General features: G+C 40.4%; 1 protein-coding gene across 1 annotated transcript in view; it reads right to left on the minus strand.

The window, feature by feature from the left end:
* Nucleotides 1-25862, minus strand: part of ASTN2 (astrotactin 2) — a 442922-nt gene that overhangs the window by 361153 nt on the left and 55907 nt on the right. The window contains exon 3 of the mRNA XM_006142794.3: nucleotides 20376-20564. Within this exon, the coding sequence (XP_006142856.1) occupies nucleotides 20376-20564 (189 nt within the window). The remainder of the gene's footprint in view (nucleotides 1-20375; nucleotides 20565-25862) is intronic.

A 25862-nucleotide genomic window follows, 5' to 3' on the forward strand; every position in this document is an offset into this window, starting at 1 on the left:
ATAAGATCATAGTGAGGATTAACAAAGATTCAGCATTTCAAGCACCTTGCAGAGTGCCTGGGCCATAGATACATGTTCAGTAAATAGCAATGATGATCATCATTAATATTATTAGTCAGCATTGAATTATTGACTAAGGTCATTTGGTGGTCCATCATGTACACAATGTCCTGTGTTGTCAATTACTTTAATATGGCTTATTTTATTACATTTTCTTATTCTCCTACTGTCAACATGCTTGTGTCTCTCAGCCTGACACAGGGATTTGAATGGTGCAGAATGTGTAATCAAACCAGCAGTGGATTATTTGAATATGGGTTTGCAATTAGACTTCTCAGACTCTGATTGTGGCTCCACCATTTATAAGTTGAATGACAATGAGAAAATTATGTAACTTCTCAGAACCTCAGCATCATTCTCTCTAAAAATTGAAAGGAAGGAAAGTTGACAGAAACCCAAGATCACACCAGAAGTTGTAAGAACTAAATTTGTTTAGGTGGGCAAAGTTGCGTTCTTTTATATCACTTCAGTACCTTTAGCTAGGAGATCTTCATTTTCTGATCTTTAAGCACAAGACTGAGGGTTTGGGCTCTCATTTTTTCTAGCTATTTCCTTTGTGAGTTTAACTCTTTTCTTGTCTATTATCTGTATGCTAAATAATCTAAAACTTGCATTTCAGATCAGATCTCTCTTCTGAGTCAGCATATCCTACTGGCTTCCTGACATCTCCAAGTGGATGTATATTAGACATGACCAGATGACAGTTACTGAAGTTGAGCTATGGATAACTGGAATTTCAATAGATTGTTGTTTGTCTTTATAAATGACTGAAATTCTCCAAAATCAAGTTCATTTTTACTATGGTCATAAAACACAACCTATTGGGTCAGCCAGAGGTGTGGTAGTTAAAGTGGCTGGATCCCATATGGCTGACAGTATGGTTAGCTTCCTGGACTTGATGACTTAAAAAACATGCCAGGTGTATGTGTGTGCATGCCCTAAATCCTGAGAGGAGTGTGGAAAAGAAGGGATTGTTGTTTGGCCATCAATCCTTTCAATCGATGAATGATTTCTCACTCCCATCCTGCTCCATCTCTTTAGTGAGCACACATGCCCTATAACAAACTACCCCCATTTTTTTTTCCTAATATCTTCCTTTGTTTTTTTCCTACTATCTTCCAAAGTTGGTGCCTGCTCTTCCCATGGTTTTTCTTGTCTCCATCAATTGCATGTCCATCTGTCTAATTGCATAGGCCAAATTTTGGTAGCCAAATTTGTCTCCCTTTTTATTCTTCCTCATCAGCAAATTTGGTTCCTTTATCTTCAGAGTACACCCACAACCTTCTCTCTTCTCACTATGTTAGTTCCTTGGAGCATACTCCAAGACACTCTTGTCTTTCAACTGGTCCACAGCCAAAGTCTGGAAATTGCTTTTCCTACTTCCACTCTGCCCACTAAGTTTTATACTCACGCTAGCCAAAATGTTCCTTTTCAGACATAAGGCAGATCATAACCCTCTTCTGCTTAAACTATACTGGCTTCTTTATCTTCTCACTCAAAGTAAAATCCAAAGTACTGTACTTAGATGACTCACAGGACCCTGCAGAAATTGCCCATATCCCACCACTTGACACCCACTACCTCCTTATTTATAACTTTTCTCCTACTTCTCACACCCTCTCCCACTATGTTCCATCCACCTGGGATCCTTTTTTTATTTCTTGTGAAAGAGAGCAACCCTCAACAGAGTCTCAACCCACTGAAAGTCTCCTCCAGCCATCTAACCAGAAGTATCTTGCGTGTATGCGAACATGCCTGACATGTTCAGGTCAACCTGAGATCTGAATCTGGACCTCCAATGTGGTGCCAGTATAAGCAGCAGCACCTGACCACTGGCACCACCATAGCAAAGCCCACCTGGGCTCTTTTTTGTTCAAGGAACATGCCAAGGGCCTTTGAATTTGTGCCCTCTACATGGAAGCTATTCTCAGGATACCTGCACATCTCAGTGCCTCACTTGTTAAGATCTTTGCATCAGTGCCACCACACCAAGAGGTTTCCTTTACATGTGCATGAGTACCCAAGATCCAATGGACTGGAGGACTAGAAGAAGGGTGTTAGGATGGGACCAGACCCTGTGGAGAGTGCCTATCTCTCTGTCTCTCTCTCTATAATGAGTAAGGGAGGACAAAAAAAGCCTTCTGTGTCCAATTTTTATAAAATAGAATCCCTTGCCTAGCACACTCCAGTCCCCTTAACCTAACTTGCTTTCTTACATAGTGTGTATACCTTACTTGTTGATTATCTGCCCTCCATAACAGACTGCCACTTTTGAGGACAGAGTTTTAACATGTTTTGTTCACCGTGGTACTCAATTTTGCAGAACAGTTAAGTGACATACAATAGGTCCATTTTTGATCGAATGAAGATACTGTGCCTGGTACAGAGCAAGGACTCTCTGTGCATCATTGCTATTTTGGTACCCTTGTTACTACTACCCACTACTGTTACTTTCATTGGAATTAGAGTCCTAAGATTTCTTATCTCAATTATCTCACAAGGATAAATATTCAAAAACAACTACCCTTGTTTTCCATATGTAGAGACAGAAGCAGAAAAAGGTGAAATTATCCCTGTGAGGCCAAAGAGATATGAGTCTCCCAATCCAGAAACCCTGGTCTCTCTGCCTCCCTGAATTTCCTGTGTTTTCCCCCGGAGGCAGAGTGTTCACCACTGGGATCCTGCACTGTGTGTTTGAATGATCTCCATGTTATCATAAACTGCTCATCATCTATGGAAAGGTCTTCAAGAGATATTACTAAGTAGGGGGGAAAATACGAATCAATATATTTTATGCACCTTTTGTGAAAGAAAGGGGAGGTATTAAATCTTATTTGCTTGCATTTATATTAAAAAAAGAAAACACTGGAAAGATACCCAAAAAACTAATAAAAGTGGGAGGAAGGGGAAGAGCTCAAGCAGAGAAAAGAGTGAAACTCCTTGGGTATCTTTCAAACTGTTTTTATTTATTTATTTTTAGTGTATTGCCAGAGGGTACATGCACTTGCCAGAGAGAGAGAGAGAGAAAGGAAGACAGAGACAGAGAAAGATACCCCAGTAGAGTATGGTAACCCTGTAATCCCTTTCCTTCTCATCTTCTGCCAATCAGGATTGTGGGCATGCATGCACATGCAACTGGTATGGTTTTCAAGCCAGTAGGGTTAGGATTTGAACTGCAGTCAGTCATGTGGGATCTGGCTCCCAATGCACAGCACTTAACCACTGTACTATGGAGCTGGCCTTATATTGTTTTTATTTTTGAACTCTGTGAATTTAATGTCTATAAAATATCAATAAAAAACAAGCCTATCAAAATGTCATAGCCAAGAGGAGCCTAAGGAGACAGACAGACAGAACTAAATGTAAAGTGGTAACCATGTTGGCCTCCACATTCCCCTCAGCTTGACTCACCTCAGACAGACATCTTCCTGACACTGCCCCTGACCTCCCTATCCTTAGAGCATGTCCTTTTAGAAGCCTGTTAACTGTAAATGCTTTCTCTGCCCCTTTAAGATGTAAATCTTTTGAAAAGCTTCCTGCCAGTTTTACAGTCCAGGACTGACTTTCTCAAGGACATGGGAGCCATCTCTTTGAAATGTAATCATCAAAAAAGATTGTGCCCTTATCTCCCAATCTCTGCGGGAGGGGAGAAGTCCAACTTCCATGGGCCCAATTAGCAAACACAGATGGCCTAATCACAGAGAAATGCATTTGCAAAGTCAGGAATAACTCAATGTGCTGGACACATCCCATTGTTCTACGTCCCCCAATGTCCTCCAGTACTTTTCCTCTCATTTAACCCAATACTTAAAACTCCTCTTGTTCTTTGTTTCAATGGAACTGAGTTCAGACATCTTTCTTCTAAGTAAAGTCTTCCCTGCCTGTTTAATATTATCCAATGCAATTTTTTCTTTGACAATTGTATGCTGGATGTGATTCTAGATTAGAAAAAAAAAAGGATTAAAAATGAAGGAAATATGAATCAAGTATAGACTTTATTTAATCATATTGGTTCATGAGCTGTAACAAATGTACCAGACAGGATACTAGAAGAAGATGAGTACAAGTCATATGAGAATTTTCTGTAGTATCTTTGCCACTTATCTATAAGTTTAAAATTGATTAAAATAAAAGGACTAGGGGCCAGCAGGTGGTGTGGTGGTTAAGGCACTGGATCCCACATGGCAAATTGCACAGTTCAAGTCCTGGATCTGGCAACTTAAAAACACACTGGGTGCCCTTGCATGCATGTGTGCCCAAATTTCTGAGAGGAGAATAGAGAAGGGATTGTGGTGTGGCCGTCTCCTCCAGGGGGTGATTTCCTACTTCCCCTTTCTCACTGTCTTTCTTTGTCTCTCTCCCAGTGAGTACACATACCTTATGGGCAAAAACAAGTTACAAAAAAAAAAGGATTATTAAAATAAAATTCCATCTGATCCTAAACTAGAGGACATTATGCTAAGTGAAATAAAGCGGACACAGAAAGACAAATACTGTGTGATCTCACTTACATGTGGAGCTTAAAAAAGTCATACCACAGCAGACAGTAGAGTAGTGGTTACCAGAGGGTGGGGAAAAGGAAGATATTTGTCAAAGGGAACCAAGTTTTCTTTAGTGTCCTACTGCACAGCAAAGTGACCATAATTAGTAGAAATGTATGATACATTTAAAAATTGTCAAAGAGGAGGCTTTGGTGTTGTCACCATACACACACATACACGGACATGCGCACACACAGATGGCATGTGATGATGGATATATTAATTAGCTTGATCTAATCATTCTGTAATATATACAAATTTCAAAACTTGACACTATTCATGAATATGCACAATAATTGATTTTCAATGAAAAATAAACAAAAAATATAGATAATCCTACTTGAGTGGGATGGAAAAGACATTCATTGTGAAGAAAGATTCAAATAAGCAAGGCACCGACATTCACTAGACATCAGACCCCTTTCAGTTCAAGTTTTCTCATCTGTAAAATGACACTGGCAAATCAACTTACATGAAGCCTCCTTGATGGTGGCCGAAATTGTTCCTTGGTTGGCAAAAAACATCTTTGATATTAAGATAGTTTGTGGAAGCAGCAGGTGGCATAGTGGTTAAGATGCTGGATACCCACATGGTCAACTGCAGATTTGACTCCTGGTGGCTTGAAACTCATGCCAGGCACATGTGTGTGTGTGTGTGTGTGTGTGTGTGTGTGCCCAAAAATCCCAGGAGAAAGAATTGCAAAATGGCCATTCCCTTCAGGGAATTATTTCTCACTTTCCCTCTTACTGTCTCTCTCTGGCAAGTACACACACTCTATGGCAAATTTTTTTTTTTCACTTTTATTAAAGTGAGAATTTTATAATCCAAATTATGCTTCCTTGCTCAGTTATCAATTCTGTTACTTAAGACAAAAAATACACGGACATGCGCACACACAGATGGCATGTGATGATGGATATATTAATTAGCTTGATCTAATCATTCTGTAATATATACAAATTTCAAAACTTGACACTATTCATGAATATGCACAATAATTGATTTTCAATGAAAAATAAACAAAAAATATAGATAATCCTACTTGAGTGGGATGGAAAAGACATTCATTGTGAAGAAAGATTCAAATAAGCAAGGCACCGACATTCACTAGACATCAGACCCCTTTCAGTTCAAGTTTTCTCATCTGTAAAATGACACTGGCAAATCAACTTACATGAAGCCTCCTTGATGGTGGCCGAAATTGTTCCTTGGTTGGCAAAAAACATCTTTGATATTAAGATAGTTTGTGGAAGCAGCAGGTGGCATAGTGGTTAAGATGCTGGATACCCACATGGTCAACTGCAGATTTGACTCCTGGTGGCTTGAAACTCATGCCAGGCACATGTGTGTGTGTATGTGTGTGTGTGTGCCCAAAAATCCCAGGAGAAAGAATTGCAAAATGGCCATTCCCTTCAGGGAATTATTTCTCACTTTCCCTCTTACTGTCTCTCTCTGGCAAGTACACACACTCTACGGCAAATTTTTTTTTCACTTTTATTAAAGTGAGAATTTTATAATCCAAATTATGCTTCCTTGCTCAGTTATCAATTCTGTTACTTAAGACAAAAAATTTTAAAATACAAACAAAACAAGTAGCCTGTGAATCAGTCCCATGGCCTAGGGGTTAAAGGAGTCAGATCCCACATGGTTGACTGCATAGTGCAAAAATCATCAGTCATGGTGACATGAAAAACATTCCACATGTGTGTACCTGTGTGCCCCAAATCCTGAGAGGATGGAGAAATGAAGGAGAAGGTATTATAGCATGAGCACACTCCAGAGGGAGATATTTTCTCCTTTTCTCTCTATTTCTCTGTGTCTCTCTAGCAAGTGCAAGTGCCTGCTAGCAATTTAAAAAATGTAGTTTGGGGGCTGGCAAGTAGCATGTGGTTAAGGTGCTGGACTTCTACATGGTCAACTGAAGTTCAAGTCTCAGACCTGGTGACTTGCTCTCTTTTCCTCTCTCTTTGGTCAAATTAAAAAATAATAATGATAATAAATAAAATGAAAATAAATAATTCTTTTTCAAAAAGCAACTTGTGGCCCTCCAAAGCTTAAGTCTACTCAATAAAATTGTAGCCTTAGAATTTGATATCTGTTGTGAGGGAGAAGTAAATCTCGATTTAATTTTTCTTCATGGTAGAGGGGCAGGAGGTATTAATAAAAAAAAAAGATAAAGTTAAGAAACACAGTCTTAGATAATACCAAAAAGAAGTATATTCTTTTCCACTTTAAACTCTGAGTCTTGTTCAGCTTGAATCCCCAGAATCTCTTTATAAGCACTAGATGTATTGGGGAAGAGGGGTTTAAAAAGTTCACAGACAATATGTATAATGAAAAAAACCATGCATGGACTTTGAAAGTTTTTTGTTTGTTTGTTTGTTTTTGCTTTGTTTTTGCAGCAAAATAAACTTTACTTTCTACTATTTTTTTCCCAGGGTTATTTTGAAGTCTCTTTTGAAGTCTTGTATCTCAAGACTGAAGGACATTTTAATTGCAATTTAGTTTAATGTTTAAGTTATGTTTCCACCTCCTCTGCAAATACAGCTGCAAACTGCCTGTATGACACTTAGACTTATAATACTCTCAGTAGCTGGATCTTCGCTAATGCCTAAGAAAGAGTCAGAAAATTAATAAAAACTTAGAAGGATATCCATTGGAGTAATGTTAGTTCTCTGAACTATGACATGGCAAGGAAAACCAGTATCTTTAATGCCCTTCCTTCATACTCTAGAAAGTATGAGAAAGAAAGCAAAGCAGCTTCAAGCTTACAGGCACCTCACAGGAGAATGGAGGGGCAGCTGCTGACTCAAGGCTTAGGGTCTTTCAAAGTCACCCGATTTACACAGGTTGAACCAGCTCTGGGCTACCCAAATGCTTGCAGCTTTGGTTCCTAGCGTGTGCGTGCTAATTAACTGCCCACTTAATGGGCTCCTCTGAGGATCTTAAGCGACATAAAAATAAATGTTCATTCTGGACTCTTAAAAGCCATCTTTGAGGTGTTTGACTAGATTATCATTAATAGTAATTATTCAGTGGTGATGTTACATAAAACCCCAGCCACTGGCCTTGGAGCTTTCTGTATTAATTCACATCTAATAAACTGTGATCATATCTTTCATTAGAATTGTTACTAAATACATTTCTATTCAGGGCATCTCCCTGAAATGGAAATATTTCTCTGAAAATTAATTTTCTTGATACACATATGTAGGCGTATTAATGCAAGCTTAGAACAGACTTCCTCTTTCATTTCTCTGGAAGGAATACAAAGAAAGTCGTGCTGGTGAATTCACAACTCACATGATTTCAAGTGTGACAGGACTCACACTGCCGCACACAACTTTGGAGTAAGCGATGTTTCACAGATCCTTGAATTTATGTTAGGGAAATGTTAACATTTACACGTCTTTACCAAGGGTTTTTACTTGCTTTTTTCATCACCTCTCCCTTACTTCCATAGCTCTCCAGTTAGGTGGGCACTGTTATGTTCGCCGATTTACTGGTGAGCAAGCTGAGAAAGGTTATTAGATGGAGGCAGAGCAGCTAGTGGTGCAGAGGTAACCCAACTGGACCTACGTGGAGAGGTGAGGGGTTTGCATCCAGGGGCCTCATGTGCATGCTGGGCACACGTATGTGCCTACGATCTGAGCTGGGTGGGGCTGGAGGTGGATTGCAGCATAAGGACCCTGTTGAATGTGCCGCTCTATCTGTTGGGACATTGGAAAAGTCATGATGCATTTTTGCCTAGAAAAAAATGTAAAAATACACATGACTTTTTTGACAACCCAGTATCTGTGTGTGTGTGTGTGTGTGTGTGTGTGTGTGTGTGTGTGTGTGTGTGAATAAAGGCTATTAGACAGTTTAAGGTTTTATAGCTAGTTATGGTGCTCTTGCTTTGGAGCTTACGTAGCCTTTCCTGATAAAATACCTATCCTCTGCTGTGTGATTTACCTCAACCATCTCTTCATGACCTACTTTGGGGTTCTTGTTCACAGACTTGGTGTTCTTGCTTGCTCATTAAAGTCACGCAGCTAAGTGTTATTCTGTCCTCCAGATCCTACTCAGCACCTCTTACTCCTTTCCCTAGAGTGAAGTCTTCTCTGCCACTCACTCACCCCCAAGGTAGAGCTGGGGGACTCCACTGCCTTCTCTTAGTCCTCTGCACCTCCTTCCACCTTGACTTATAGTACAGGGCAAAGTGAGCTTGTTAAGTGGATTGTCTGCCAATGAGTAGGGGCCTTTACTATCTTCATCTTTTCATATCTAGTGCTTAAAATGACTCAGTACAGTGACCAACAGGTGGTGCGGTGGGTAAGGTGTGAGACTCCCATGTGGCTGACCATGGTTTGAGCCCTGGACCTGGTGGTTTGAAAATCACACCAGGTGTGTGATTTTCATATGTGTGTGTGTGTGTGTGTGTGTGTGTGTGTGTGTGTGTGGCCAAAATCCCAAGAGGAGAACGGAGGAGAAGGGATTGCAGCATGACCATCCACCTTGAGAAGGTGAATTCTCTTTTCTTATCTGTGACTTTTTCTATCTCTCCAACAAGTACATGCAGCCTATGCCAAAAACTAAAAAAAAAAATTTAAAAATTAAAAAGACTCAGTACATTCAGGTGTTGACACAAACCTAACTAATAAAGGAGAACAAGGGATAAAATCAAGACTGGAACCTTGATCTCAAAACACCATTCCTTTGGGGTCACCCCCTTCCTTCCCATAATTAATAAAACAGTGATAGCAACAAGTGATTTCTGAAATGGGATTTGTTTCCCAGAATAAGGCATCAAAGTTACCTTAGTATCATGCAAATATAGTAAAATTTCAGCACCCGTGGACTTCATTAATTAAGGATGCATAATGCTTGGCCAGGGGCTGGCCTGACTTGTACCTTTGGAGTGTTTATTTATAGAAGAGATTGCTAAGCACGTTAGCGCATTAGCAGTGGAAACAAGATCATGGGGGAAATGGCAGAAGATACTTAAGAGAACAAAGTGCCTGGAGTCACTTTGGAAGCACCCATTATGAACAAACAATCACTGTGCTAATTACAATTGCTCTGCTAATTACAATTACTGTGCTAATTACAATCTATCCTTATCTGTTCTGTAGGTTCCCTATGGACTTTTCCTTCTGAGTGCTTAGACCAGCCTGAGTTACTGCCTACATTTGAGTGTAATGAAATTGCGCTTCTTTAAAAATTGTCGCTTCTTCCGATGTCTCAATGATTCAGATAGGCTTCCCCCTCCTAGAAAAAGAACACAGTCAGGGATTTTGAAGCCAGAAAACTAAAAACAAAAACTAAAAGGGGGGAGGGGAGCTGTGGAGAGAAGTGAAATGGACCTTGTTGCTCTTATTGGTTTAACACCTTTTGCAGACTATAAACACATTCCTAAGTTAGTTGGAGAGCATTTAAAATATGCTATATAAAATTTACTTTCTTCATAAAATGACCATGTTTGGTATATTTATAAATGTGATCACTGAGAAGAAAACTTAAAAATATTAAAGTGGCTGTTTTTCTTCATCTTACTATAATTATGGGGAAAGATTAGAGAAACCTTGCTTAAAAATAGTTGCAGTTCCAGGATCCCAACAAACAAAAGAAAAAAACGAGAAAGAAGAGAAAAGAGAAAGACATGTTTTACTAGGTTTTAATTTTAGTACTTTCCCCCTCCCATATTCCCTGAAACTAATGAGTGGAGGAAGTATGAGATTTCTGTCTCTGTGGTTAAGAAGAATCAAGCTTCTTCCCCTACACCATCCCCCCACCCCATGCCATGAATGGTTTCTGGTTACTCTTCCACGAGTGTGTCTTCCACTTCTGACCTGAAGCAGACTGCAGTCCAGCTCTCTACTGGTAAGCAGTTTTCTGCTGCATGAAATGATGATTGAAATTGCAGTGTGGGCATGTAGAGGAGGCTTTAATATAGGCATCCAGCTGTGGCTTTGGTACACTGGAATCAGGAGCTTGTCTCATACAAGTACCTCCACATTGGCACCAGGCTCGAAGATCCCCGTGCCCATCAGTGAGCAGGGTGGATGGACATGGAACCACCTGTGCCACATGGTGCACTAGGGGCCTATCAGATGGCAGGACAGGACTGTCTGCCCTGGCAGCTACAAAGCAGAAACATATTCTCTGCTCTAGGTGGCTCTAGAGAGGATACAAGAGGGAGCTCTATGGATCTCTAGGGCCATTGGCCTTGGAACTTGGTTTGTGTTCCAAACAGGCAAAGGGAGGAATGGCAATACTTTTCCATTCTCAAGCATAACCTAGGCAGCTGCAGTTGCTATCATAGCATAAAGTCTGGGTTAACACCTCGTAATTCAAAGCTAGTCCTCAGTCTCACAAGTTCATTTGAAATGCAGAATCTCAGGCCTTACCCGAGCTCCCAAACTACAACCTGCCTTTCAGTCCACAATTGTTGGCTCTTGTGAACCAACCTGGGAATAGTAGAGAAAATTCACTTTTACAGGTCACTTATCTGGCAAAATATTGGGAGCTTTTGGTGCATCCCTAGGCAACCCTTATGATTAGGTGAATAAGAAAGGCTTAACTAAACTGGTCATGGGGGTTGAACAAAATAATGCTGTACTCTGGGTCAAAAGCCCTCCGTCTTTGAGATGGACACCAATCTTCTTAATTTACAGAACAGGCAGCAGAAACCAGAGGGGAGAAGGTCAAGGGTGATATAACAGAAAAGGGAAGAACAAGATCAGAAATTCATAGGAGCAGAAAGTAGAGTGGTGGTTCCCAGGGGCTGGGTGGAAGAGAGAATGGGGAGGTGATAGTATGTGGTATGTGTAAGATAAATAAGCTGTACTTAATTTAAAAATGGAATCTATAGGACATTGCCTATAGCTAACCAATAGTGTGTTGTACATTTAATATTTGCTAAAAGGGTAGACATTAAGCATTTTGTTTGTTTGTTTGTTTTTTAGATTTTTGCCATAAGGTGCACATGCTTGCTGAAGAGAGAGAGAGAGAGAATGAGACATCCACCCCCAGAGGGGGATGGTCAGGCTGAAATCCCTTTTCTTTTATTCTCTTCCTAGGATTTTGGACACACCCATCTGCACCTGGTGTGATTTTCAAGCCACTCAGGTCCAAGACTGAAATCATAATTGGTCATACGGAAGTCCAGCGCCTTCACCATCAAGCCACCAGCTGGCCCCAAGTTGTGTTCTTATCACAGTATGTGAATAAATGCGTGAATGGGGTGGGGAAATTGGGGGAGGTGATAGATTATCTAGGGCTTTGAAAATCATCTTTCTGATTCCCAATCTTATAGTGCTTCTGAAATTGCCCTTGGCTCCTATAGCAGATGTCAAGAAATCTTAAAAAAAATGGAGATATAGAAAAGAGATTTTTCTGTAGCCAGCTGAGGGGTCAGAACTCCAGGGAAATCTGTTCCTTGACTCCTCTGACTCCATCCAACTGCTGTCCTCAGTCCGCTTCCATGATCTCACCAATGATCGGCACCCCCAGAGAAGATAGAAAATTGCTGTCTCCAGGTGTTAGGTTGAGGATTTTGCTAAGAGCTAAAAAAAGTTTTGCATAGAAAAGCTAGCATATGGCCTTGAAAAACAGAAGCTAATACCTCCTTTTAATTAATAATCTCTCCACTATCGGCCTCCTTTGCTTTATCTTGTTACAATAAGATCAGGATCTATTACAAACACATAAGCCTGGGAAAAGAAAAATATCCTTGAGACCTGGCATTCCTAACAGTTCTCTGTGGAACATTGGCTTGGTGTACCTGTGCAGTGCAGAGGTTGGATCTTACATCTCCAAGCATCCAGAGTGGATATACTGCAGACCAACAGACCAGGGGTTAGAGGCCTCACTTCCTTATATATTAGTATTTGTCTTTAGGTAACTCACCTAAGCACTGTGAGTCTCAGGCAATTAATCTTTAAAATGGGAAGCTTTATGCAAATTGTTCTCCAAGGCTCTTCTAGTTATAAAGCCTATGGTTCTTTGGTAATGGAATGAAGGAAATTGACAAAATAAAACTCATTATAGTTTTCAGAGTTGGGATTATTGAGTTGTCAGAAAAGTCACGACATATTTTTGCATTGAGAAACAGAAAAAAAATACATCATGACTTTTCTTATTTTTTAATTATTTATTTAGCCATTCATTTATTTTAATTTGACCACACACACACACACACACACACACACACACAGAGAGAGAGAGAGAGAGAAGGAAAGAGAGAAAGCAAGCCACCAAGTCCAGGACTTGAACCATGGTTGGCCATGTGGGAGTGTCCAGCACCTTAACCATCATGCCACCTGCTGGTCTCTCTCTTTTTTTTTTTTTTTAAAGAATCATTTATTTAATTTTATTTTATTCATTTATTTATTTTAACTTGACCAGAGAGAGAGATGGGAAAGTGAGAAAGCAAGCCACCAGGTCTGGGACTCGAACCGTGGTCAGCCATGTGGGAGTATTCAGTGTCTTAACCATCACGCCACCTGCTGGCACTCATCATGACTTTTCTGACAACCCAAAATAATGTGGGAGAATTCTTAGAGCCTGGGGAACAAGAATGCTCAATGGGCTTTGGTATTAGACTCAAGTCCTACCGTTGTTTTAGCTGTTTGGCTAATAGGCTGGTTAGCCTAACTTCTCTGTGCTTCAGGGTAGTAGACAATATTGGCACTCTACAGATATTTTGTCTCTGCTTCTCAGAACATCTTATAATTACATGTCTCTACCTAACCGTTTCTTTGTGGTGACCATGACACTTGATTTAACCAGTGAAACACAGGCAGAATGTCACCTCAAGGAAGGCATTATAATAAGAGCCAAGTTTCTTTCCCACCTTGATAGCTTTCATGGAAGTACATAAAGATGATTCTTCTGTCAGCTCAGATTCTCAAGTACAATAATGAGTAGCATTGCTACCATTCTGTGAGAGGCATGTGGTATGATCAACACATAAATGCTTTCATGCCAAGCTACTGAGGTTTTGAAGTTGTTTGCTTTCACAGCACAAATTAATGCACTCTGGCTGATACATCCATTTCCTTTTTTGTAACGCCAAATTGTTAATGGCTTCTTTGCAATAGGTATTGGAAAGATCAAACAAGAAAACATATAAAATATGTGGTATAGGACCAGACACATAAAAAATGCACATACAGTCAAAAGGGGAAGAAAAGAAAAGAGAGAAAAGGGAGGGATCAGAAGAAGCACGTATAAGAATCCATCTTGCAGGAGGACATTAGAAAAACCAGAGGCCAGAATAGCTCTGGAGCCACCTTATTGAGAACTGATCCAGTATCCTCAGCTGGGGAAGAAGTAGGTGACATTAACCAAGACTAGATTTCTTCGAATTTTTTAAAGAGAGCCATTCTGTCTCACCCAGCATGGGTTGTGGGTGCCTAATCCTAATATCCCACATCTTCTTGTTCCAAACTGTCCTCTTATTCTATGCAATATGCACATTTGATAAGCAGACCAGATTGAAAAGTGCCTTCCTAGTGAATCTCTCATGATCGCCTCACACTCTTAACAGGTCATTCTTGAAGGCCTCTGAGCAACAGTCTGCTGCCAGCAAAATGGTCTCATTTTTGATGAAGCTTTTGCACAATCTGCCATTATAATTCACTCAGCCTCCATTCCCAAGCAACTTCTTCTCACTGCCATTTCTGACTCTGGACCTGAAATATTACAGTTCTTGAATGATGTTTATCTAAATACCTGAAATCTATAGCCAAAATTGACCTTTCTTCCTTGGAGGAATGAAGGAGGATAGATGAAGATAGGAGAAGGGTAGGAAAAAGTAGCAAACAAACATCTAATACCATCAAGCTTTGATGAGTTTATCTCACTCCCACAGTCCGCTGATTTCCACACTGATCAAGAGCTATCGAAAAGGAATTTCGATAGTGCCCTTGCATAGATCATTGAGACCAACACTGTGCACCAAAAAGGGTTAGAAACAGCAATGCCTGGAATCACGTACTAGATTTGGGGGACAATTTGGAAGTGAGATCGTAAGTTCTTCGTATTTCCACAAAGCTTGATATTTCACCAAATACTTTCATGTCAAGTATAACCTGGTTCTTAAACCAGTGCTTTCTCCCAGAATCACCCATCTCTTTAAATCCTCATCCCCTTCCTGGGAACAAACTACTTTGACTTTAGTATGAACTCCGCATCCTTTCTTGGGCTTCTCTCCTTTAACCCTTTGTCTTTCACACCTTCTTCACTCTCTCACCTGGTGCCACTGTCTTATTTTTTCAACCCTTGTTACAGCTCTGCATCTCATCTTAATTTTTTCTGTGCTTACTCTCTCCTGTCAGTCTTCTCCACATGCTCATTCTTCAGAGACAGACTAACCTAAAAAGGAAGCTTTCCAGGTCAGCCCCATAGCTTAGTTGTTAAGGGTATTAAATCCCACATGGCTGACCATGGTCAAGTCCCAGCGCTGGTGGCTTGAAAACCATGCTGCACTTGTGTGTGTGTGCATGACCAAAATCCGAACAAGATATAGAAACAGAGAAGAGATTACAGTGTGACCACACCCCATTAGGGCATGCTTTCTGCCTCATTCTCTCCCAGCCCCTGGTCTTTCTGTCTCTCTCTCTGGCAAGTGCATGTACCATCTGGCAATTAAAAAAAAAAAGTGGCTTCCCAGGGGTGGCCTTTGCCTAAGATATTCCTTTGTTACGACTCTGGCATGCTCTTTGTCACCTGGGTCCTTCCTGTATGCTGAGAGGAGAAATGGAATATGTGGCTGCCCTCACTGTATACTAACACAGGACATGCAGGAGTTCCATATAAGCTTTACTGTAGCACCAGGGAAGTTCTAATTTTGGAGTTAGAAACTCATCAAATCACCGTGAACACTGTGCAAGTAATATACTCTCCTCAGCCTCGGTTTCTTCACCTGTACAAGGAGTCAGGTCTTAACTAACTAACCTTGAAACACATGTCTATTGCAGAGACTCTGATTTGAAAGTTTTTGTATAGCAGAAATCCAAGTTGCTCTTCTACAGATTCAAGAGAGGAAATGACAATGCAGACCTCTTTTATATTAGCAAGTACTAGGTGTGGTGATCTGGGTTGGGCAAGGAGGAGAAAAGCAGAGCTATAGCTGTCACACTGGAGGCTCTTCAGCTGGTGGAGATTTTGATATTTGGGGCCAGGCAGTTTTCAGGAACTGAGGCATATGGCAAGACGGCTGGTAGCTGTGCCTGCTGGCTACTCTCTAGGGCTAGATTGGAGATTACCAAGGAAGAAGGAGGGAAAGGAGGAGGAGGAGGAAGTGAGAAATGACAACAGGTTTTGATGCCGAAAACTTGTAGGCCTTCTGGAAGTTGGAGTACCATGGAGCTCCAGCCTCCCCTCTGTCTGAGGCTCAGGAAGGGAGACTTGAAAAAGATATATTCGGATCCATCAGAAGTGACTTGCCTTTCTGCAATGGAGTGTCAACTGGCTTAGCCTATGGCTCTAAGAGGTGACATGGTCTCGGGATGAAATAATTGCAAAAAAAAAAAAAAAAGCTTAACTGAGCCAAGTATGATAGAAATCAAATGGAATGCACTACTCTACTGTAATAGTAGACTCATCAAAACAGCAAAGGCTGGTTTGTTCACTAGATTCTCTTCCATAAGCAAACTGGGGAAGACATTTGGCCCCAGCGATTAGGAGACAACCCAAGGTTGAGGGCTAGAGAACAAGGAGCAGAATATGTCTAAGGCAGAATGAGGACTCCTATGGGACTAAAATTCTGTATGAGCCTGGACACTGACAGGTCAGCCTTAAAGTCACCATATTCTTCCTTACTGACCAGTCTGTTGGCAAGTGCCCTGATCAATCAGGAGCTCTGAGGTCATGGACAAGCTCTGTAATGACTCATTTTGTAACTGTAAGTCCTGCCCCCAAGAAATATGAGGACCCAGGATTCCATGAAGTCCTTTCTGGATCTAACCTCTTACTCTCCATATGTATCCTCCTTTGGGACCATGCTATTCTTTATACAAGAGAATAAGAACTTGTACACTTGATCATTTATCACATGTCGGCCCCTGAGTGTTGCTATGCGAAATCAAACTATATAAAATGTAATGTGCCAGGCCAGCCTATGACATGGCAGTCAAGGTGTCTGGATTACATATGGAGTGCAATTCAAATCTTGGACCCAGCAGCTTGAGAAACATGTCATGTGCATGTACATATGTGGCCAAAATCCCAAAAGGAAGATGATATGAAGGAGAGAGACTGTGATGTGACCATTCTCCAGAGGTGGGGTGCATTCTCATTTTCTCTCTCTTTTTCTTGAGTGAGTGAATATGTCCTCCAGCAAATTTTTAAAAAATGCAGTGTGCCTATCATGGTGGTTGATATCTGACAAACACCTCATTTCAAAGACCAGACAGCTGGACTGTTTTTGCCAAGGATGGGGCTGAGATTTTAAGTCAGGTTTATTTGGAAGATTGGTTTTCTCAGTTTTATTCCTGCATTTATTCATATGGCTAGGTCTTGCAGGCTCCTTCCTAGACACAAAAATGCCTCTTATAACTCCCAAGCAACACTGTGTTTTTGTTATCACTTCAAACTACAGTTCACAAGATATGTCTTAATTTTTCCTTTCAATTCCTTTCAAAGGCTTCACACGGGAACTTTTTGGGAAACATTGGCAGTTCTGGGAACACTGCTTTGCAAATTAAATTTTAATAATTTTCTCAATTGTGTGTGTGTCATCTTGCAAGCTTGTGAGAAGCAAGCTTCAAGCTTCCTTGAAGAGAAGGGTCAATGCCTTTATTTTTTCCCTTTGGGTTCCAAGTAGCATTAATCTACTCATTATGACACTCAGAACAAGAGTTTCATAGATGATGAAAAAAAAAAAAACAGGCATGTAAAAAATATCAGCATTGAATAGTAGTATTTCATCTAGACTGTCCTTAAACTTCTCGCAGACTGTTTCCAACAAATAACATTCATTCTCTGCTCGAGCATTTGAGTAAAGAGAAGAATCCTTTACTAAAAACTGAAAGACCAAGTTCTGCCAATAAATTGTTCTGTGGCTGCCACTTACTTCTATCACCTTTGAATCCCCTGTCAAGCTTACCTTTCTTTTAAATTGCTCATTGAACCTCACCACTATTTTTCCAAATCTCCTTTTCTCCCCAGCATTGTTTCCATCTTTCCCAGTTGATGCCACCCATGTTCTCATGTGGCTTCCACAATGGACTTAATTGAACTCCATTTCCACTCTGTCTCCAGCTCCTCCAACTACAATATATTTCCCACACAGCCATGTTGAAGTTGAAAAATGTAGTGTCACCAGAGAATGCTCCCCTCCCTTAACCCTTTAACTATTCTCCTACTCCTGTTAGCATAAAGATGTGCCCTACAAAACCCCTATGAGCTACTCCAGCTTCACTTCCCACCATTCTCCCCTTCCTTACTTAGCTTCAACCACTCTGGATGTCCTCATTTCAGAAACAGACCAAGTTCTTCCCTTTCTTAGAACATTTGTCTGTGCTTGAAGCCTTTTCCAGTGTTTACTCCTACTTGTCTTCCAGGAGTTAGCGAAATAACATTTCATCTGAGCAGTAGACACTGCAGTCTTACTATTGCTCTCTAATCCAAGAAATATACCCCTCCACCACTCTGCTCCAACTAAATAACATCCCACTGTTAACTGGTTTCCTGAAACCCTACATCTCTACTTATTTAAGTAAATATATAAGATCCCCTCATCCCCTAACTATGCTTAAGGGTTAGAGGATCTGGAAACATTTATACTTCATTTTCCATTGTATCCCTAGGAACCATGGTGGTTCTTGGAACATAGGTAAATGTTCAAAGAACAGGTGATGACCATGAGAATGAATGATTTTAGGGAATTTATATCTCTATTCTCATTCTCTAAAAGTGGGAAGAGAGGGAGTATGTTGGATTAAAAGACAGAAGCAAGACTTTAGAGTCAGCCAGACCTACATCTGAATCCTGTCTCTATCCTCACTAGGTAGCGATCTTAAGACAGAATACCTCTCCTGTGCTGACTTTTCTACTATAAAATGGAGGCTGTGGTGCCACATAGGTCCTACTAATGGAGTTAAAATGGCATTATCCTGGCTTTAGGTGACATGATGTGACATGATGGTTATGGCACTGAACTCCCACATGGCTGACTGTGGTTCAAGACCTGGGCCTGGCAACTTACTTTCTTACTTTCTCTTTCTCTGTCTGTCTTGGGAATGCTACTTTACGTTTTTTATTTTTATTAAGGGGATGATAATAGCCCCTGCCTTGCAGGACCATTGTTAGGATTACATAAACGAATAGAGGGAAAGAACTCAGAATAACTTTGGCATGTACTGAATTAATGTTGGTGGCCCTTATTACTATTATTATTATTATTATTAGCTACAACCAACAGTAGTAGTAAAGAGCTTGACTTAAAGTAATTCTGAATAAAGAGTCGCCATTCCAGTGTATTGCCACTCCTTCTAAATTAAATATTAACAAGATGACGGGACGGGTACAATGGCGACTTATTTCCAGTGCTGATGTATATTGACATGACCTCACATCATAAGAAGAGTCTGGCTTTGTGATGACTCCTTGCCCTTTTTAGTGTGAAACTGTTAAAAAGTATAGTTTTGGGTTTTTGTTGTTATTTTCTGAGAGAATTCTTTCTTACACATGGAACAGTTTCTCGCTCTACCATCTTAGGTTCCTTTAATTTTGAGGAGTGAATAACTCCTACCCAAGATCCTGCTTCTCAGGCAAACAGCCTCAGTTTCTTCAACTGTCCAAAGAAGATTTTCACCATCAGCCTGCATGTCGAATCTTTCCATAACGTCCAACCTAGTCACCAGCCTGTTCCCTCTTACTCAGTGAGTGTTCACTTTCCTCTTTAAATTTATCATACACCTTGGTGTCCATTAACAGAGAAAAATGTTTTTGACAGATTGCTAACCACAAGTCATTTCTATACGGCTTTACTGAATGTGTGGTACACAAGTACGTGTGTGTGTGTGTGTGTGTGTGTGCAAACAGCCTCAGTTTCTTCAACTGTCCAAAGAAGATTTTCACCATCAGCCTGCATGTCGAATCTTTCCATAACGTCCAACCTAGTCACCAGCCTGTTCCCTCTTACTCAGTGAGTGTTCACTTTCCTCTTTAAATTTATCATACACCTTGGTGTCCATTAACAGAGAAAAATGTTTTTGACAGATTGCTAACCACAAGTCATTTCTATACGGCTTTACTGAATGTGTGGTACACAAGTACGTGTGTGTGTGTGTGTGTGTGTGTGTGTGTATAGGCAGATAAATAGAAAGAGAGAAAGAGAAAGGTATATTAAGAGTGTTCAGAAAAATGTTAATCCTAGGTATTGCTGGGTGATGAGATTCTTATTTTCTACTTCATTAAATGTCTTTATTTTTGAATTGCATGAATAGCATACATAGGAAACTTATTTTTAAATAGGCTGAAAGATTAATTAAAATTTTTAGAAATTCCATTAGCTGTACTTACAGGATAATTTAATACTGAATTCAAAATACGTGGATAGAGGTAGGAAAGTGGGAGAAGGAGACAAATAAATGCTACGTAGGTGGAAAAGGAACTGCATAGAATGAATTTTACTGACTTCTAAAAGTCCTTGGACAAGCATCAGTGAGGTTGCAGAGGTGCTGACCAGTGGAACAAGTCTCTGCTCCATTGTGCCATGGATTCTACCTCGTGTCCAGATTTTGGGTCAGTGACTCAGAACAGCGTTATGAAAGTATGCCATACCTAAAGGTCATCTGGAAGACCTGGCCTTGGTTCACATGCTGGGTCCGGTTGTTGTATCCATGTAGCATCTCTCCAAAGAGGGTGTCATTGAATTTGGAGTCAGCTTTGAGGCACTTGGGGCCCTCGCAGACATCTGAGAGCATTAGGCAGGATTTTCCATCGGGAGCCAGCTTGTACTCCTCCACACAACTGCATGAAAAAACACAGCCGAGAGTTACCCACTGGGGGTGACCTAAAACCAATGCCTCCTTTGCCTGCAAAACAGGTTAGAGTTTAGGAATGGAAACAGCTATTCTGGCTGGATTCTATCTAGGGCACAGGTGTCTAGAGAGAAGCACATTAATCCTGCAAATTGGTAAATTCAAGGAAAGTCATTTGTGACATTTTGGAGGAGTCGAGGGGGATACTGCATGCACATCCACGCACAAAGCAAATTTAAAAACTGTTTTCCATGAACACACAGACTTAAAAAAGCATGACAGACCAATTCGCAAGGAATTATCAACTAGTTTCTCGAACCAGAATCTATTCCCAGTGTATCTGTCGACCAAGGTTGAAGGCTGTAGCAAAATCAAGGTTTTTATTGCCCTTGTATTAATACCACAGAGGTGATCCTTCCAGGACCATAGACAGCAGAAAAAGAAGCAACGGCTGCTTCTGTGCAATTAGCAATATTAGCAGCCTCTGTTAGTCTCTAATCACCAGATCCTGACAACTAGGAAGTGTCCTTGACATGCCTTTGAGGCAGACAGACATCTGAATGGAGTGTGGAAATAATATTTGCAATTTGGGGATGTTTTCAGTGGGAACAAGAGCTCTTAGGCATGGTCCACAAAGGTGAGAGTGAGGTTTGGAGGAGGAGAGCAGAGATCTCACAAGTGGAGAGACCTGTGTAACCGTCCTCTTTGTTCCTTGTGCCCTATGTGAGTGTGGGCAAGTCACTTAACATCTCTGGCCCTCAGTTTCCTCTTCTATATAATGGGATAAACACTCGTACCTCATTTTAATTCAGTGGAATGCTATGAGATCGTATGGTACATTGGCTGAAGAAACAGGCAATGAATGTACTTAACAAAATGGTTATAGGAGTGGGAGTAATGGTGGTGTTTCTATTTATGAAGCATGTTCTATCCTTTGGACATGTTAGATATTTTCTAACCATGGGGGGAAAAGTAGTATCATCAGTCCTGCCTTATACATAAGCAAAATTAGGAGCCAAGAGATGAGACATGTCACACTGTAATTAGTAGTTAACTTTCACATTCAGGTCTGTATAGCAAGAAAGGCATCTTTTTCTCCTCTTCAGAATCCAGAGGTTCCTAGTTTCAATGACATGACCCTGGTTAGGTTCTGTCAACTTGAAGCAGTAAAAAGCAGGCAGCCTCTTATTTGACTTTCCTTCAGAAGGTGAAGTGGACATGCAAAGAGATTGAATTCGACTACAAAGAGACTCAAGAATGCATATGGGAGTAGTAAGAGGCTGGATGAGCAGTTCTGGGAAGAGAATGCACCCAGGTTGGAAACCAGAAGAGGGCATAATGGTTATGTCATTGGACTCCCACATAGTCAACTGCGGTTGAGTGCCAGACCCAGCAGCTTGAAATCATGCTGGGCACATGCGTGTGTGTGTGCCCAAAATCCTGAGAGGAGAATGGAGGAGGGGGATTGTAGCATGGCAATCTCCTGTGGGGGGGGGAGGTTTTACACTTTCTGTCTCTCTGTGACTCTCCAGCTAGTGCACGTACCCTATAGCAAAAATCTCTCATTAAAAAAAAAAAAAAAGAAGAAGAAGAAAATGTATGCAGGTTGTTAAGGGTCAACAGCTGATAGAGACCAACTGGAGGCAAGAAGCAGACAAAGCAAGCTGAGAACTTAACCCAGGATCACTCTAGTGAAAGCTAAACACAGCTCATATATGAAACAAATTGTCACTCTTTCATTAGGTCCCGGACCCAGAGGCTTGAAACCCACAACAGGCGCGTGTGCGTGCATGTCCAAAATTTTGAGAGAATGGAGGAGAAGGAATCATGGTGTGGTCCTCTCCCCAGGGGTGATTTCTCACTTTCTGTCTCTCTGTCTCTCTCTCTCTCCCTGGCAAGTGCATGTGCCCTATAGCAAACATCTCTCTATAAAAGAAAATATAGGAAATACGGAGAAATGTATTACTAGGTAAACTAAGTAGAGTTCTCACTCTCTTTTTCACTCCATCCCACACACAAATATATGCCTGTATACCTGTAAGTAAATACATAATTACCATAAATGAGGGAACATCAAAGTCTATAGAGTAAAATGTGGTAGTTCTTTATTTTCTACCTATACCTCCTGTCTCAGTAGTCATCATTGCTAGCGGTTATGTATTCTTTTCAGTGCATTTAAATACATCATATATGCATACACACAGAAACATACATTTCATAATAAGCTCATAAAAAGAATTACATTATATATTGTCATGAAACCTGTATTTGCACCTAATACTGTTTCTTGGGTCTCTTTTCAAGTCAGTATACATATAGATCTTTTTTAATGGTTATCTGGCATTGCCTAGTATAAATGTACCATGATGCTTTTCACTAATTTTTATTGATGGGCACTTTGACTGTTTATAGCTGCTTGTTATTACAAATAGTGTCATAATGAAGATCTTTGTACATTTATCACTGTGTACATGTACTTGTTTCTATAGAACCATTTCTTGGAAGAGGGATTGCTGGGTCAATGTTTTATGAATTTAAAATTTTTTTTTTTTGAGAGATTTTCACTGTAGGGCGCGTGTGCTCGCCAGACAGAGAGAGACATAGAGACAGAAAGCGAGAAATCACCCCCCAGGGGGGATGGTCACGCCGCAATCCCTTCTCCTCCATTCTTCTCTCGGGATCTTGGGCACGCACGCACACGCGCCCGGCGTGAGTTTTAAGCCACCGGGTCTGGACACGAACCGCGGTCGGCTACGTGGGAGTCCAGGGACATAGCCATTACGCTAACTGCTGGTTCCCTGAATTTAAAATTTTTTATAGATCTACGAAATGGCCACCTGTACAGACTCTACCACTTTATAATCCTTTCATCAATGAGCGAGAGATCCCATTTTTCTGCAGCTCTCATGTTCATTATTGCCAATCCACCATGCGAAAAAGCATACATACAAAGAAACTCATTTTGTTTTTAGATTTGTGTTTCCTCCTTACGGGAGACATTTCATATTTTTTCATGTTATGATCATTTGTATTATTCCTTCTATAGGTTGTCCATTCATGTATTTTTACCATTTTCCTACTGAGACTCCCCAGGGGAGATGCCAAATCCACAATTCTTTCTCCATTTTCCTCTCAGGATTTTGGGCAAGCAAGCACATGTGCTTGGCATAATTTTTAAGCCCCCAGGTCTGGGACTTGAACTGCCAAGTTGCCATGTACTATACAGCTGCCTTAACCAGCATGCCATCAGAAGGTCTGTATTTTTATATTTTTTTCATCTTTGGCTATTTAATATGTATGAACTTTGTTTTCGTGTATAGTGGGAGTAGTTATTTTAACTTAACTATTTTTTTTCTTTTCTTTTCTTTCTTTTTTTTTTTTTTGGAGAGTTTTTTTTTGCTATAGGGCGCGTGTGCTCGCCAGACAGAGACAGAGAGACAGAAAGCGAGAAATCACCCCCTAGGGGGGATGGCCACGCCTCAATCCCTTCTCCTCCATTCTCCTCTCGGGATCTTGGGCATGCACGCACACGCGCCCGGCGTGAGTTTTAAGCCACCGGGTCCGGGACGTGAACTGCGGTCGACTACGTGGGAGTCCAGCGACATAGCCATTGTTAACTGCTGGTCTCGTACTTAACTATTTTTAAAATGGATAGCCAATTACCTAAGGGACTATACTTTCACCAAGTAATTTGAAAAATCATTCTATTATATATTCCATCCCTATGTATATCATGTATATGTGACTGGATTTGTTTTCTAACTTACCTGTACATACCTGCAATAATTCCACACTACTTTAATTACTGTAGCTTTATAACATGTTTCAGATGTAGTAAAGTGAATCTCCTCCCCTTCATGAGCACTGATTTTCTATCTCAAAATTTCCTGACTGCTCTTTCTTATTTCTCTTCAGATAAATTTTAGAATCTGCTTGTCAAATTCTATGTAAAACCTTAGTAGAATTTTGAGTGGCATTGCATTGAGTTTGTAGACAAAATTGGGGAAAGATTTTTAATTATTTTTACATTCAAGAAACATCAAGAGTCAACTCTGTCAGCATGCTAAGAATTGGCAGAAATAATGCCTGTGTTCACAACTATGTCCTCCTCCTGGTCATGCACAGGGGATGGCATGGCTAAGCCTCTCTTGGACAGAAAGACCGTGTGATTGGATTCTGAAGAATGGAATCTGCCCTGGCCAGTTCAGTTGAGAATACTATGCACATTATCATCAACAAGTAATAAACCATTTCTGTGTGCCACAAATGTCTTATTTCTCTGTTTTTCTCCCTTATTTCCTAACCTACGCTCTCCCCCTCTCCCATCCTCCTTCCACACTGTCTCCAGTGACCATACTATTTTCAATGCTTTTATGCCCTCCAGTCTTTCGATCTCTATTATAGAGTGTAGTTGGTATATGTTAAGTGGAGACATACGATGTCTCTCTTTCATAGCCTGACTTTCTTCACTCAGCAATATATCTTCCATATTCATTCACTTTCTATCAATTGCCAGGGTATTGTTTTGTATGACTGAATAGTTCACTCAGCAATATATCTTCCATATTCATTCACTTTCTATCAGTTGCCAGGGTATTTTTTTGTATGATTGAATAGTATTCCATGAAGTATATGGGTCATACTTTTTCAATCCATTCATCTGTTTGTAGACATTTGGGTTGGTTCCTTGCCTATACCAGGAAAACTAAAGTCAGACATCCAGAAATATGAGAACAACAACAAAAAAAAGAACTATATCTTCCATATTCATTCACTTTCTATCAGTTGCCAGGGTATTTTTTTGTATGATTGAATAGTATTCCATGAAGTATATGGGTCATACTTTTTCAATCCATTCATCTGTTTGTAGACATTTGGGTTGGTTCCTTGCCTATACCAGGAAAACTAAAGTCAGACATCCAGAAATATGAGAACAACAACAAAAAAAAGAACCAAGAAAATGGCTAACTCAGTGATAGGAACAAGTCTAGAAATATCAATAACAATGATGAATATTAATGGATTAAATTCTCCAACCAAGAGACACAAACTGGCTGAATTGGTAAACAACAACAACAACCAAAAAAACCCAGAAACCCTCTATCTCTTGCCTACAAGAAACACATCTCATGGATAGTGAAGGGCTAGAAATGGAAATCAAACGGTGGCTGGAGTTGTGATACTGATTTCAGACAATATAGGCTTTAAAACAAAAACTGTAAGAGACAAAGAAGGGCATTATATTGTAGTAAAAGGGCTAAATCATCAAGAAGACATAACACTTAGA

The sequence above is a fragment of the Tupaia chinensis genome, unplaced genomic scaffold (genome assembly GCF_000334495.1).
Source record: "Tupaia chinensis unplaced genomic scaffold, TupChi_1.0 Scaffold000081_1, whole genome shotgun sequence".
NCBI classification, from domain to species: domain Eukaryota; kingdom Metazoa; phylum Chordata; class Mammalia; order Scandentia; family Tupaiidae; genus Tupaia; species Tupaia belangeri.